General features: G+C 41.6%; 1 protein-coding gene across 3 annotated transcripts in view; it reads left to right on the top strand.

Moving 5' to 3' along the window:
* RABGAP1L (RAB GTPase activating protein 1 like) overlaps positions 1–12,504 on the top strand; it is a 559,138-nt gene that overhangs the window by 118,093 nt on the left and 428,541 nt on the right. For all 3 annotated transcript variants that reach the window (XM_019501851.1, XM_019501852.1, XM_019501853.1), the window contains exon 11: positions 8,278–8,371. In XM_019501851.1, the coding sequence (XP_019357396.1) occupies positions 8,278–8,371 (94 nt within the window). The remainder of the gene's footprint in view (positions 1–8,277; positions 8,372–12,504) is intronic.

Below are 12,504 nucleotides of genomic sequence, written 5' to 3'. Positions count from 1 at the left end.
CCTGGTCATAAAAGGCAATCAGGCTGGTCAGGCAGGACCTGCCCTTGATGAACCCATGCTGGTTGCCCCTGAGCATGATCTCCCCTGCTGGCCCCCCACAGATGTGCTCCTTGATGATTTTCTCCAAGATCTTCCCGAGGACCGAGGTGAGGCTTATGGGCCTATAGTTACTTGGGTCCTCCTTCCTCCCTTTCTTAAAAATGGGGCCCACATTAGCTAGTTTCCGATCCCCCAGCACCTGGCCAGATGACCACGAATGCTCATATAGCTGGGCCAAGGGCTCCGCAATGACCCCTGCCAGCTCCCTCAACACCCTTGGGTGGAGGGTATCTGGACCTGCAGATTTAAAAATGTCCAGCCCTTCCAGAAGATCCCTAACTACATCTGCGCTGACCCAAGGCCTGACAGAGCTATCCCCAAGATTGTCCCTACCTCTGGTAGGAGGGATGTCCCGGTCCCTGTTCAAGAAAACAGAGGCAAAGAAACTGTTAAAATTATTGGCTTTCTCGTCTGGCATAGCCACAAGGTTACCATTTGAGTCTTGCAGGGGCCCTACATTGCCTGGTGCCCTCTTCTTGCTCCCAATGTACTTGAAAAAGGACTTTTTGTTGTCCTTAATCCTGTTCCATCTCTGCCTTGGCCTTCCTAATAGCCCTCCGACACTCATGGGCCGAGGAGTACTCCTCCTTGATAGCCCCTCCCTTCCACTGATTGTACGCCACCCTTTTAGTCCTCACGCATTCCTGAATGCCGTTGCTGAGCCACGGGGGTTTCTGAGCACTCTTACCCTGCTTGCTTCTCTCAGGGACTGTTACCCTTTGGGCCTGGAGGATCACCCTCTTAAGGTACAGCCATCCTTCATGTACTCCCAGCTTTTCTACCTTCTGGGCCCTCAGTGCCTCCCCCACTAATCTCTGAAGCTCATTGAAGTTGGCCCTTCTGAAGTCAAGGGCTTTAGTCTTGCTATAAGCCCTTGACACCCTGGACTGGATAGTGAATTCTGGCAGGTAATGATTGCTATTACCCAGGTGGTAAAGGACCTGCAGTCCCCTCACCAGGTCATCCCCAGTAACCAGGACCAGGTCCTCTCATGGCTTCTAATCTTCACTGCCATGCATTTGCGTTTTGACAGACCTGCATTTTGCATATTGTTTTCTATTCCATCCAGGAGAACACAAAACAACAGCAGATTCTCCCTATGCCTGAAGAAGGGTTTGTGCCTGAAAGCTTGCAAAGAACAATTTTTCAAACTATTTAGTTGGTCTAATAAAAGATATCACATTTACCCCAAGAACCCTGTCTGCTTATATCCTTGGACCAACACGACTACAACCAACACTCCTGAAATGTGTTGAACTAAGGCTCTTGAGAGCATGGGTCCCCTTGAGTATGGATTAGGGATGACCCAGAGGTGAAGCCAGCCTTTAGGTTTATAAAAAGCCTTTTTTGAAGGACACATATTGTCAAAATTGCCTTGCTGCAATGTTTTTAGCTGTGCTTAGTGCATTGATGTGCTCTAGAGGAATACTACTTTATTTAATAATAATAATAAAAATGCCTTGAATGTCCCAGGTACTTCAGACTCAAAATTGGGAAAGTCATGAGGATGAATAGTTCTCAATGTAGTCTATGTATATATTATTTTTAAAGTACATTTGTGAAACTGCAACAAAACTCCTCCTATGCAGATGCTTAATATTTAAATGATTAGCTAGTATGCAGGTATAGTAATTTGTGAGATTTGTAAATGTTGTATTATAAATAGGGAGCCACTGATATTGCAATTTCACAATTTTTGCAGAAACTACAATTTTGGGTGGGCTCTGTGAAAGTGCAGGCTCCGGTGGGGGGGGAAGGGTGCTGCTGGCACAGCAAGATGGCTGATACCTCCTCCCCTTGCCGCTGATTGGGTGTAAGGGCTGTCTCATACAGTCCCACCCCTTGCCATTAATTGGTGGCAAAGAGCAGGGCTGCATGATGGGCAGCCCTTGCAGCCAATTAGTAGTGAGGGGTAAAGCCACTGGGTGGTCTTGCCCAATCAGAGATGGAGGGGAGGATGCTGTGTTCAGTTTGCAAAAATGGCTCCTGGCCTTGTGATCTGCATTTGAAATTGGTTAGCAGCTGCTTCCAGTTTGGTAGACCCCTAATTATAAACATTTCAGTACATGGTTATGTCAAAGATATGCCTGGCATGTCTCAAACATCTGTTTTTGTCCAGATACAGGCAGCTTTTAATGTTTTTAGATTAAAACAAATTCAGGATGGTGCCTCCTTTACCTTCAGCCCAGCTGTTTCTGGTATGAGATGGATAGTCCATGCCCATACATACTCAAGAGTAACATGATCCAACATTATGAAAAACAGAAGTGGTTAAATAAAAGCCTTGGAATATTTCATGCCAGTGGTCAGAATTCCGTAAAGTTTAATGCATTAAAAAACAAGACGCCTAGAAAAAGGGCTGGAAGAGACTGCAGGAAGTAATTTGGTCCAACACCCTGTTTAGATAATCCCAAACAGATGTTTGTCTAACCTTCATTTTAAAAACTTCCAGTGATGTAGATTTCACAAGTTCTCTTGGTAATCTGTTCCAGTGCTTAACCACCCTCATAGAAACTAAGTGTGTCATAATTGAATCTGGAATACAAGAACAGAACATTTTTAGAATACAACTTCTGTTGCTGGGCCATTTGAAATACTGCTGTTTTCTATGTGTGATTCCTTATAAACTTTGTGTGTATGAAGCATCCAAATGAAGGATTTATCTCAAAGGAACAGACCCACAACTATAAATATCTAACAGGCTGTCCAACTTTTTCACTACATTCTACTCTCTATGCATTCTGTGTTCAAACGGTTTAGTAACTTCCTACATGTTTTTTGCTAGAATGGTGTTGCTAATTCTTAAAAAAAAAAATCTAAATGGGTTTAAAATCTACTTTATAGTTTGCATTCTAAAGATTTTCCTTTGATCGCTGTATTCTTGGCCCCACTTTTATTTTGGAACGTGACCTTTTATTAAGGTTAAAACAAAAATCACTTAACATTTCTTGTCCATGGCTATAATCTTTTGACATGTCCACATGTGTTTCAAATGCTATTATAATTTAGAGTAGGCAGAGGTTTCCACAGCTGAAAGTTTTAGGCTACAGACTTCTGATGTACCTTACTGTGTATCCCACACACAATCAATCAGATTGAACAATTGATGCAGAAGTCTTTTGAAAATTCCTGTGACACCAGAAGAGAAAAATATTTATACAGTTTTTTTTAACCTAGGTGTTTCTAACCCTACAACAAACAATTGAAAATTGGCCAGGTGAGATGACCAGTTGTTTGGTTTCTAAAAGTTTGTAATATATCTGCAGTTTTAGAATTTCTTTTCTGTTCTGACTGAAGTTTGTCTTGTGGAGCATAATCATTGTTTGGCTCAGACCAAAATATTAATTTGTGATTTGTTGTTAGTGGTCCATTAGAATTTTTTTACACATAAAACTTTTTTATCCTGTCTTAATCAGACTCTCACATAATTTAAAAATCTCTCTCCAAAAAAGTTTGCTGATTTTAATTGGCTGTGCTCTGCATACTTTTTGAAGTTTCTGTTTGTGATGGGCTTCAAGTTTGGACTAGTTACATTTTTCAGATTCATAATCTGTCTTTTATGAAATTACTTCTTGTTTATCCCTGAATAGCTGAAGTACTCCCATGTGGTCAAGAGTGGGTCTGCTCAGAAGAAACCATTTATTCTTTCTCAGACAGAGATAGGACAGTGTTGTAACAGAATTATTTGGTCCAGCTGGGAATATTGGAAGGAAATTTTTAAAGAAAATTAAAGCTTTTAAATATTTTTTAAAAATCTAAATTTAATTACTAATCAGGTTGTCCTTAAAAGGCAGTATAATTCCATGGGATTTATTATTAATCCATAATTTAGGACAAGCCATATCATTAGCATTTTTAGGGCTGACTTGTTTTCTTAAGCCTAGTGTTGTTTCTATTTCTGGTTCCAGTTATTTTATGCAAAAGTGTCTGACCCTATTAAAGTCAAAATTGTGCTCTTAAAGTTATGAAATGATGATACAAGGAGACTTGTTTTAAGGACTAAAACTACACAAACTGTTTCTGACCCAACAAATTGCATGAACCATGTTTAGTTTGGTACGAGAAGGGACTGCAGAGCTCAAGTCTTCCAAATTAAGGTTTCGGTTAATGTTGCTTTGATTGTCCTTGAGGTGCAGTACATGTACCATCTTCATCCTCATGTTTGGTTGTCAAATTTAAGACTGATACGGTTTTTATTAATGAGTTGGATTTGGCAGCTGTTAAGATACTGTAATTAATTAGAAACCTGTAATGGGAATCAGAGTGACAGTGATGAAGATTTGGTTAGGACAGAAATCATGCAGGTGTGTTGGACTGATCCTCCTTTCCATAAACTGGTGATGTCTGCAATAAATCATCTTGGTTCTAATGTCAAATGTTTAAAATTCTCAGGTCATTAAAATGTTAGACCAGATCCAAAATCTGGCTGAGCTGAGTTGAAGCAGATGTATTTTTAATTTTTCATGTTTGTGTTTCTTGGTTTCTTAGGGATAGTTTCTTCCATGGGAAAGTTTAAAGGATATTTCAGGTTGCTTTAAATTCAGCTTCATTTCATTGCCCTCCATATGTATAGCTTTCTTTCCTGTCAGACTGGTACAGAAGAACTACAGATTGGTCCTGTGATCTCAAACCCAGTATCTTCTGAACTACTGGTTTTTAATATTTGGCTATTTTTTTAAGCATGTTTTATTATTTGAAATAGTAGGAAAAACTGCAGAAAAGTGCAATATTTTTAGAGGTTGGAAGCAGGAAATAATTGTGCAAATGGTGGCATGCGTTCCTTTGTGCCTGTTGATATCTGGTGTTGTGTAATTTATTAGCGTATTTTCTTGCATGCAGCATGCACCTTGCTCCCCAAAACCAGCCCCCTCATATGGTGGGGAGGGGGAGAAGGGAATATAGCAGGGAAGCTGCTTTCATGGCGGGAAAAGCAACAAGCCTGAAAACACTGGGCATCTTTATGGGTGGGGAAAGGGGGAAGCACTTTAATAAGAGTGGCTCTCGTGATCCACTCTAATTAAAGTGCCTGCAGTATCTCGGGGGGATTACAACTAAAGGTCATTCAACAAGCTTTAGTTTAAGCACTCCCGATGCCATTTTGAAGCACAGGAATGCTGAATGCAAGTGACTTGGGGGCTGCTGGGGTGTGCTAATTAACATGCTCTATCAGACTCAATTGATCAAGTCTACTCTGACGTATGCTAATTAGCATATTGGAGCAGGCATTGGGTGTGTCTATAGGAGCCCACTGTGCATGCCATGCTGCTGCCAAGATGGTGTAGTTGTGTGTTAACCCTCTCATAGCTATAGCTATTGGCTGAGCACTATAGCTTGTGCCTAAAGCAGCAAGTGAGCTGCTGGTAGTATCCTGATGAGGCTTGTGTGGTGTAAACAACACTTAATTTACAAGAACTACTTACAGCAAAGAAATGAGTTGTCAGTGTCCTGGAGCCTAACCTTGTGTGACATTTGAGTAAATCCATCTGGAAACATGGGGTATCCAGGAAATGTGTGGCATTTCAGAAGACAATTTGCCATACTGGGAATTTCCTGCTACCTGCTGGTTCACCCAGACTGTATCCTGGGATGCCATACTTCCTGGACACTCTGTTTCCAGTAGGACTTACTTTGTCACACAGTTGGCCATGACTCTGGAAATACTCTTTTTCCTTACTTTCTGCACCCTGAAAACAAGGAGTGTGTTGTTTGGGGGCATATATCTTTTGAAAGAATATAGTGTCTTTCTTCATGATAACAATCAAGGTTTGGTATCTTAAGATGGAAAAAGCAATAAAATTTGGCCACATCGTACCCATAAATCCACAAATGTTACTCTGTAGTCAGTTGAGAACTGTGTCAAAGAGCCCAGAGAGGATGGTCAAATGGTTAAAGACCTAGAGTAGCACTGTGGAGATTTCAGTTCATTTTCTAGCTCTCATACAAATGTTGTATGATCTTGGGCATTAGTTCTACATGTGTAAAATTGAGGATAGACCTCTGTCTTGTCTATTTAAACTATAAATGTTTTAAAGTAGACTTCTTCCTCAAAAGCTCTTAGTTCAGTTCTTGCAAAACTTGAACTCTTTTTATCTAACTCATGGCCTTGAAATTCACTCATGATATTCTCACATGGTCTTGGTTGTGTGGAGGATTGGGCCTGACCAACTTTCAAGTGCACATAAAGGGCATAGTTGCATGGTTTCCCAGTACATGAAGCACACGTAACCTGTATCTTGTAGTTGAGAAGGATCTTGACTCACTGTTTTGCAACATAGTTCATTCATTTTTTTGGCTTTCCCAGGCAGCCTGCTATAAGAAGAATCTAGTCCAAGATTGTCTATCTGCCAAGTGGCTGAGGGTCACATGCCCCATGGCCCACATCAGCTGGTACCATGTGAAATAGAGGCCATAGATCTTCTAGGCTACATGCTGCACACGCATGAGTGCTCCCTCCCTTCCCCACACTGCATTGCACTGTGGGCACAGGTGCTGTCCTTGCACTGCACAGCTGGGTGGGCACCATAGGCGGTGAAAGGCCAGAGCTAATGGGGCTCAGCCCCCCCCAAACTAATTTTGTGGCAACCAGTGACAGCAGCAGCACCACAGCACTGCTATCCTGCAGCGCCCAGTGCTGCTTGGCACCACTGCTATGCCCCACTGCCACAGAGCTGCACCCAGCACCTCCACCATGCACTCCTCCACCACCGCACAGCACCAACACACACTGGCCCCGCAACAGCCCTCATCTCTCCCACCACTACTGGTGGGCACTCCCCACTTCACTGCATGTAGTGCCCCGGCTAACCTTTTGGCTGCCTGGCTGTTGGCTTCCCTGCTGTGTCATGCCGCGTAAGCATTCCAGGTCACTGGCTTCCCAGTACTATGGGCTACACCACACTGCCCTACTCCACCCTACCTCACCTCACCCCCTGGGGTTGAGTCAAACAGCAGAAGTCAAAGGGGAGAGGGGGAGCCTGGACCCCTTTGCAGTTCATACCAGCTGGAGCAATTGGGCAGTGGTAGCCAGATGGGACTCAGGAGATCACATGTTAACCCCCTGTGGTCAACAGAATACCGGTTGAATAGTCCTGATCTAGTCTTATTGTAGGCTTTTTTTCCCTCAGAGGTCTCTGCTTCACCAAACTTCCCTCTGTGAAATAGCTCATGTTCAAGAAGGGGTGGAGAAAATCTCATATTTAATGGTCATTTTGGTATCTGAAATCAATATCACTTATGGCTTCTCTATGCAGGGGAACAAGAATAGCTCCTTGTGTGGCTGTTTTGGAATAAAATTGATTTTATTCCAGCATAATCACCTGATTTTAAAAATGGGGCTAACTGTACTGAAATAAAATCACTTAAGAGTACCATACCTACATGGAAACTATCCTAAAATAGCTATACTGGTCTTTTCCTTGCTTTTCAGTTCTATGGACTCCTAAGTTACTTTTAAGAATGGAATTGTGATGTTTAACTCACTTGAACATGTTTTAAAATATTACCATAATGCATGTCTTCACTTCAACGAAAGTTTAGTTTACCAGATGCATACCACCCATTTTCTTTCTTTATATAGTTCTCCATTAAAGCCATTTACTTGTATAGTTCCTGAGATGGTTGCCACTTTGAAGCATTTTTCTCTCCCCATATAATTTGTACTTTGAACTCATGCTATCATTTGAGACTCTTCTGTGAACTCTCTTCAATGAGATGATTTTATCGTGAAGTGTGGGCAGAGTTCTTCAGACGAGAACTGTGCATGATATCCCATGCAATGTAAAAGAGTAATTTAATCTTCTTTATTTTGAGGGGAGCATGCTGTCTTACACAACCTGGAATTGAACTGACTTTTTCACAGTTGTGTAACACTGGGAACTCATTTTTAATATATAGCTGATAGCCCATATCTGATTTTCTAAATATTAGCTCCCTATTTACATCCATGCTGCACATTCTCCTAAGTGGTATTTTAAACTTTGTCATGCTAAATCTTATGCACCACTCCTTTGGTCAAATCCCTAAGCTTTCCAAATCCATCTGTATTTTACATATTCTTTTGTAGTTTCACAGTCATTTTTTTGTTAGAAGAAATTGTCTGGCACTTTAAAAAATCTGTTATCTCTGGTATATCTGTGCATGTGTCTATTTTTCTTTTCTTTTGTTTATTTTTTTTTGCAGAGAGCGATAACGAACTCTCAAGTGGCACTGGGGATGTGTCTAAGGATTGCCCTGAGAAGATTTTGTATTCCTGGGGCGAATTACTGGGGAAATGGTAAACATTCATTTTCTCATTTAGGTTTTTAAATATTGATATATTCACGTTTCAGAAAAACCAACTGCATCTCAGTACAACACAAGGCCTAAAGTTACATAGGCTTAAGTTTTAATTTATTCTCCTTTAAAATACCCAACATTTTACCTGTGATATACAGTAGATGTACTGCATGTGAAGTTGTATGTTGTAACTTGGAACATGATGGATTTAAACATTGTATTTTTAACTGGAAGTTATTTTGGGGATCTCTGACATGGCTTCCACCAATGTTGGTCCTTTTGTTGTTCTTCAAGCATTTCTCCATGTAGGAGTGTACCTGAGGCGTATTCAGTGAAGCTCAGAATTTTTTAGTCAGCAGTGTCTATTGAGGCCACATGTGTATCCTTGTATGCTCTGATGTTCCTTTCTGAAAAGACAAAGGGCACAGAAGTCCTAAATGCCACTTAGTTCCTTTCCATTACCTGTGTTAGTGTTGTACCTTCTATGATTTCTTTTGTAGTGTAGTTAATTGGTTTAGCATTCTTTCTGGTTTAGCATGAGTTTTCTTAGATTTTAATATATATATTTTTAAAGCCTGATGGAAAGAGAAGAAAAAGAGCCTGTGTTTTTGTGACAATACTGAGATCTGAGTCTCTGGCAGAGTTTAAATCTTCAGGCTTTTATGATTTACCCTGCCTGCAGCACCACATATGCTTCTTTTTTAAGTGCTTTTTATGTTCAGGGAAATATTCCATATTCCCTCTACATTTTCTGGTTGTAATTCTTTTTTTAAAAAATGCAGAGAGGGTTGCAGTGTTAATGTGAAACTGTTCCTCCTGATTTTATCAAAAGTTGGTTTTATCAAGTGCTCTAATAAGAAGAGAAGCCACTTTGGAAGATCAAAAATCTCTAGTTGTGAGTGACTTCATGCTATTAGCAAATGTTTTGAGCCAGGGGTGTTAAACTCACTCAGCCCTAAGGGCTGAATAAATGATTTGGGACTGGTCTATTAACCAGATGTATGGTGGGACTGATTTGGGCCCAAGGATCCCCCATCACCATGGTGGAACCAGTACACCGGGCAACTGCTCTGGCTGGTCCAGGACCCAGCGGGGAGAGACCTGGCATCCTGGGTGCTTGGCTGCTAGTGTGGAAACAAGCTTTGGTGCCAGGCTTCTTCCCATGGTGCTATGGGTGCTCCAGCACCATAGCTGTCACTCAGGCACTTGGCTACCACCATGGAAACAAGCTATGCTGTTGCTTGGGCTCCAACACTAGGGTCCAATGCCAGGTGTGATTATATAGTTAAAGGAGAAGAACTTTAAGAATTGGGAGATTTCTCTCATAGACCTGGAAGCCCCATGCTTGGCTAAGACACAGATAGAGGCCTCTGGCAAGAGGAGAAGCAGGATCTGGCTTTTTCTCAGGTGATGTGCATAGATGTAGGAACCACATTATGCCACCTTGCACTTCTTAAGAAAGATCAGTGCCGTATTAGTTTTACGGTTGACAAGATGATGACCCTCAGTGGTCTGCAACCAACAAACTCTTTTCATAACGATCACCGATCTGACTGCAGTGTCAGAAGCACAAAGCTGTGAAGAGGCAGAAGATTTGTCTTGGTAGGTTCTTTATCTCTGTGAGGATGAACTACATAAACCAGCCAGTTCCTTTTTCTCGTCTGCCACTTCTGAATCTAAGGAATCTAGTACTACACAAGTAAAGAAATACTGTCTTGTGGGGCACTGAGCACCTGGAGCATAGTTTTATGGACATTTGGGACTTCCTCTGAATCCAGAATTTTATTATTAGCAGGGAGGCTGTCTGGATGAATTGTATAGAAAGGTTCTGCTTATAGGCTGTACACAAGATTTTGATTTCTCAGAAGACATGTCTATCTGCAAAATACATGGCACAAGTAAAAATGCTTTTCTTAGTAGTGCATTAAGAACTGTGTTTAGTGTGAAGATTTATCCATATCAATTTTTTTGGAGCATTTTACTAGTATGCTCTTAGAACACATCAATCTCTTAGTTTGTTCTGTGAGTATGATTTGCTGGCACATAATCTGCCCATAAAAAGTTGTTCAGATTCTTCTCTACCTCTGTTTTCTAGATTTTATAAATATTTGGTTTATGTATTTCCACAGATTAAGGAACCATTTCTGTTTCTAATTTGGAACTTGAATGTAGTTGATGGACACTCCAGTTGAATTAATGAAAGCATGCTCTTTATTTGAACTTTGTTAGGACAGTACTTTTTTTTTGCTTTTCTACACAGCCTTCAGAGTGGCTGAAATTCAAGCTGTAATCAGAGAAGAGAGGATTAGTCTGGGTGCTGCTTTTATTGTTGTTGTAGACATAAACTTTTGAGTATCATGGTAGCCTTCTTCAGGCCTCAGGAAGGGTACTGTGATACCCCAAAGCTTGCCTATGTCTGTACCAGTGATTCTCAACTCAGGTGCTACAGGACCCTGGGGTGCCATGAGATCCTTTCAGGAGTGCTGCGCTATCCCCATTCCCAGGTCAAACTTCCCCCTTATACCTCTCTGTTTTCAGGAGATGCTGAGTGGGGCTAGACTTGGCTGAAGACAGGATCCAGGTTTCTTTAGGATTGAGGGGAACATATCTGGCTCTCCTTTCTGGTAACAGGGAACAACCTATGCTGAAAGTAAGAGTGAAGCAGAAGCTGAGGAAGGGGGAAGGTGGAGTCAGCCTTTCGTTCCCACCCCTGGTGGGAGGCCCCATTCCAGGAGGCTCTTCCAGGACAGAATCTGTGACCAGGCCTGGGGCAAACTGGTAGAGAGTTTGCACCACACTGCCCCAGCCAGCCAGATCCTTCCCACTGCAAGGACCCTGCTGCCCTTCAAAGGCATCTCCTTCCTGAAGGAAGAGCCTCATCTTCCCCCATTTTGTAGGGCTGCCCTTTCGCTTTTATTTTCCTATCCACCATCTCTCTCCCTTCCCTTTTTATACTGAAAATGAAGCTGGGGAGACTTGTGGCTTTATTATGAATAGTATCACAAAGCCCTCTCTCCAAGAAGGAATATTATTCTGTATTTTAAAAAATTCCTCTTTCTAGACTTCACACTTAATTCCTTAAGTTTCATTAGACACCTTTACCCTTCATCTTTGCCTCAGAATTGCTCCAAGGATAAATACATTAATGATTTGGGGTGTCCAGACCCTGTGGTGACAGAAGCTATAATAATATCTTTCTAAGTCAGTGATTCTCAATTGCCAGGCTTTAGCATGGGTTTAATTTATATTACACTTATCCGTGTATGCTTTTTCCAGTTTGTTTAAATAATGCATTTCCAGTCAGATTATTTTTTACACACTGTAATAATATGGGGTGCCACTAAATTTTAAAAAGTGTTGGAGGGATGCCTTGAGTCTAAACAGGTTGAGAACCACTGATCTGGACCAACCATACAGTTGGTCCACTACAGATATCACCCAAAAGAATTCTTGCCTTTTGCTAAGTCAGGTTTACCAAATATTGCTCTTCTAAAAGCTACTGTAACATTCCAACTAGACCCTAAACTTTTACCAGAAATAGTGTGGGATTTGCATTAAAACCAGTTATTATTCAGAGACTAAATTCTACATGTTGTACCTTTGCTGGACTACTATCTTTCTATATCTATAGGACAGAGCATTTTGATAACTGTGAGATCCTTTGGGAGCAAATAGGAATCAGTCTGATCTTCAGATCTCAGACTCTTAAAATGAATTATGGGTTGCATTAAGATCGACCATCCTTCTTGAGTTAGATGCGTTTTCAGTAGGGCTCAAAGTTGTTGTCTGTCTTAAGTGAAGATCTTGTTCCTGAAATCTGTAGAGCATGTATTTAAGGATTAAATCATATGTTTACCAGTCATTACCCCATTGTCTGAGCTTCTAGATCAGATGCACAATTTGCTCTATAGCAGGGGTGGGCAAAATATGGCCCGTGGGCCAAATGTGGCCTTCCAAGGCATTTTAGACAGCCTGCAGCAAGTCTCTTGGCCCTGCATGGCCCATATGTAGGGGGTAGCCCAGGCCGTGGTGCATGTGAACAGTCCCGCCACCCCCAGGCATGCAGTGAGACCGAGGCAGCATGGGAGCTGGACTCATCTTCCTAGCGGCAGTGGCTCCTTCCAGCCCTTA

This window comes from Gavialis gangeticus, unplaced genomic scaffold (assembly GCF_001723915.1).
Source record: "Gavialis gangeticus isolate Ggan-Ray unplaced genomic scaffold, GavGan_comp1, whole genome shotgun sequence".
Taxonomy (NCBI): Eukaryota; Metazoa; Chordata; order Crocodylia; family Gavialidae; genus Gavialis; species Gavialis gangeticus.
This window is presented reverse-complemented; position numbering and strand designations above follow the sequence as displayed.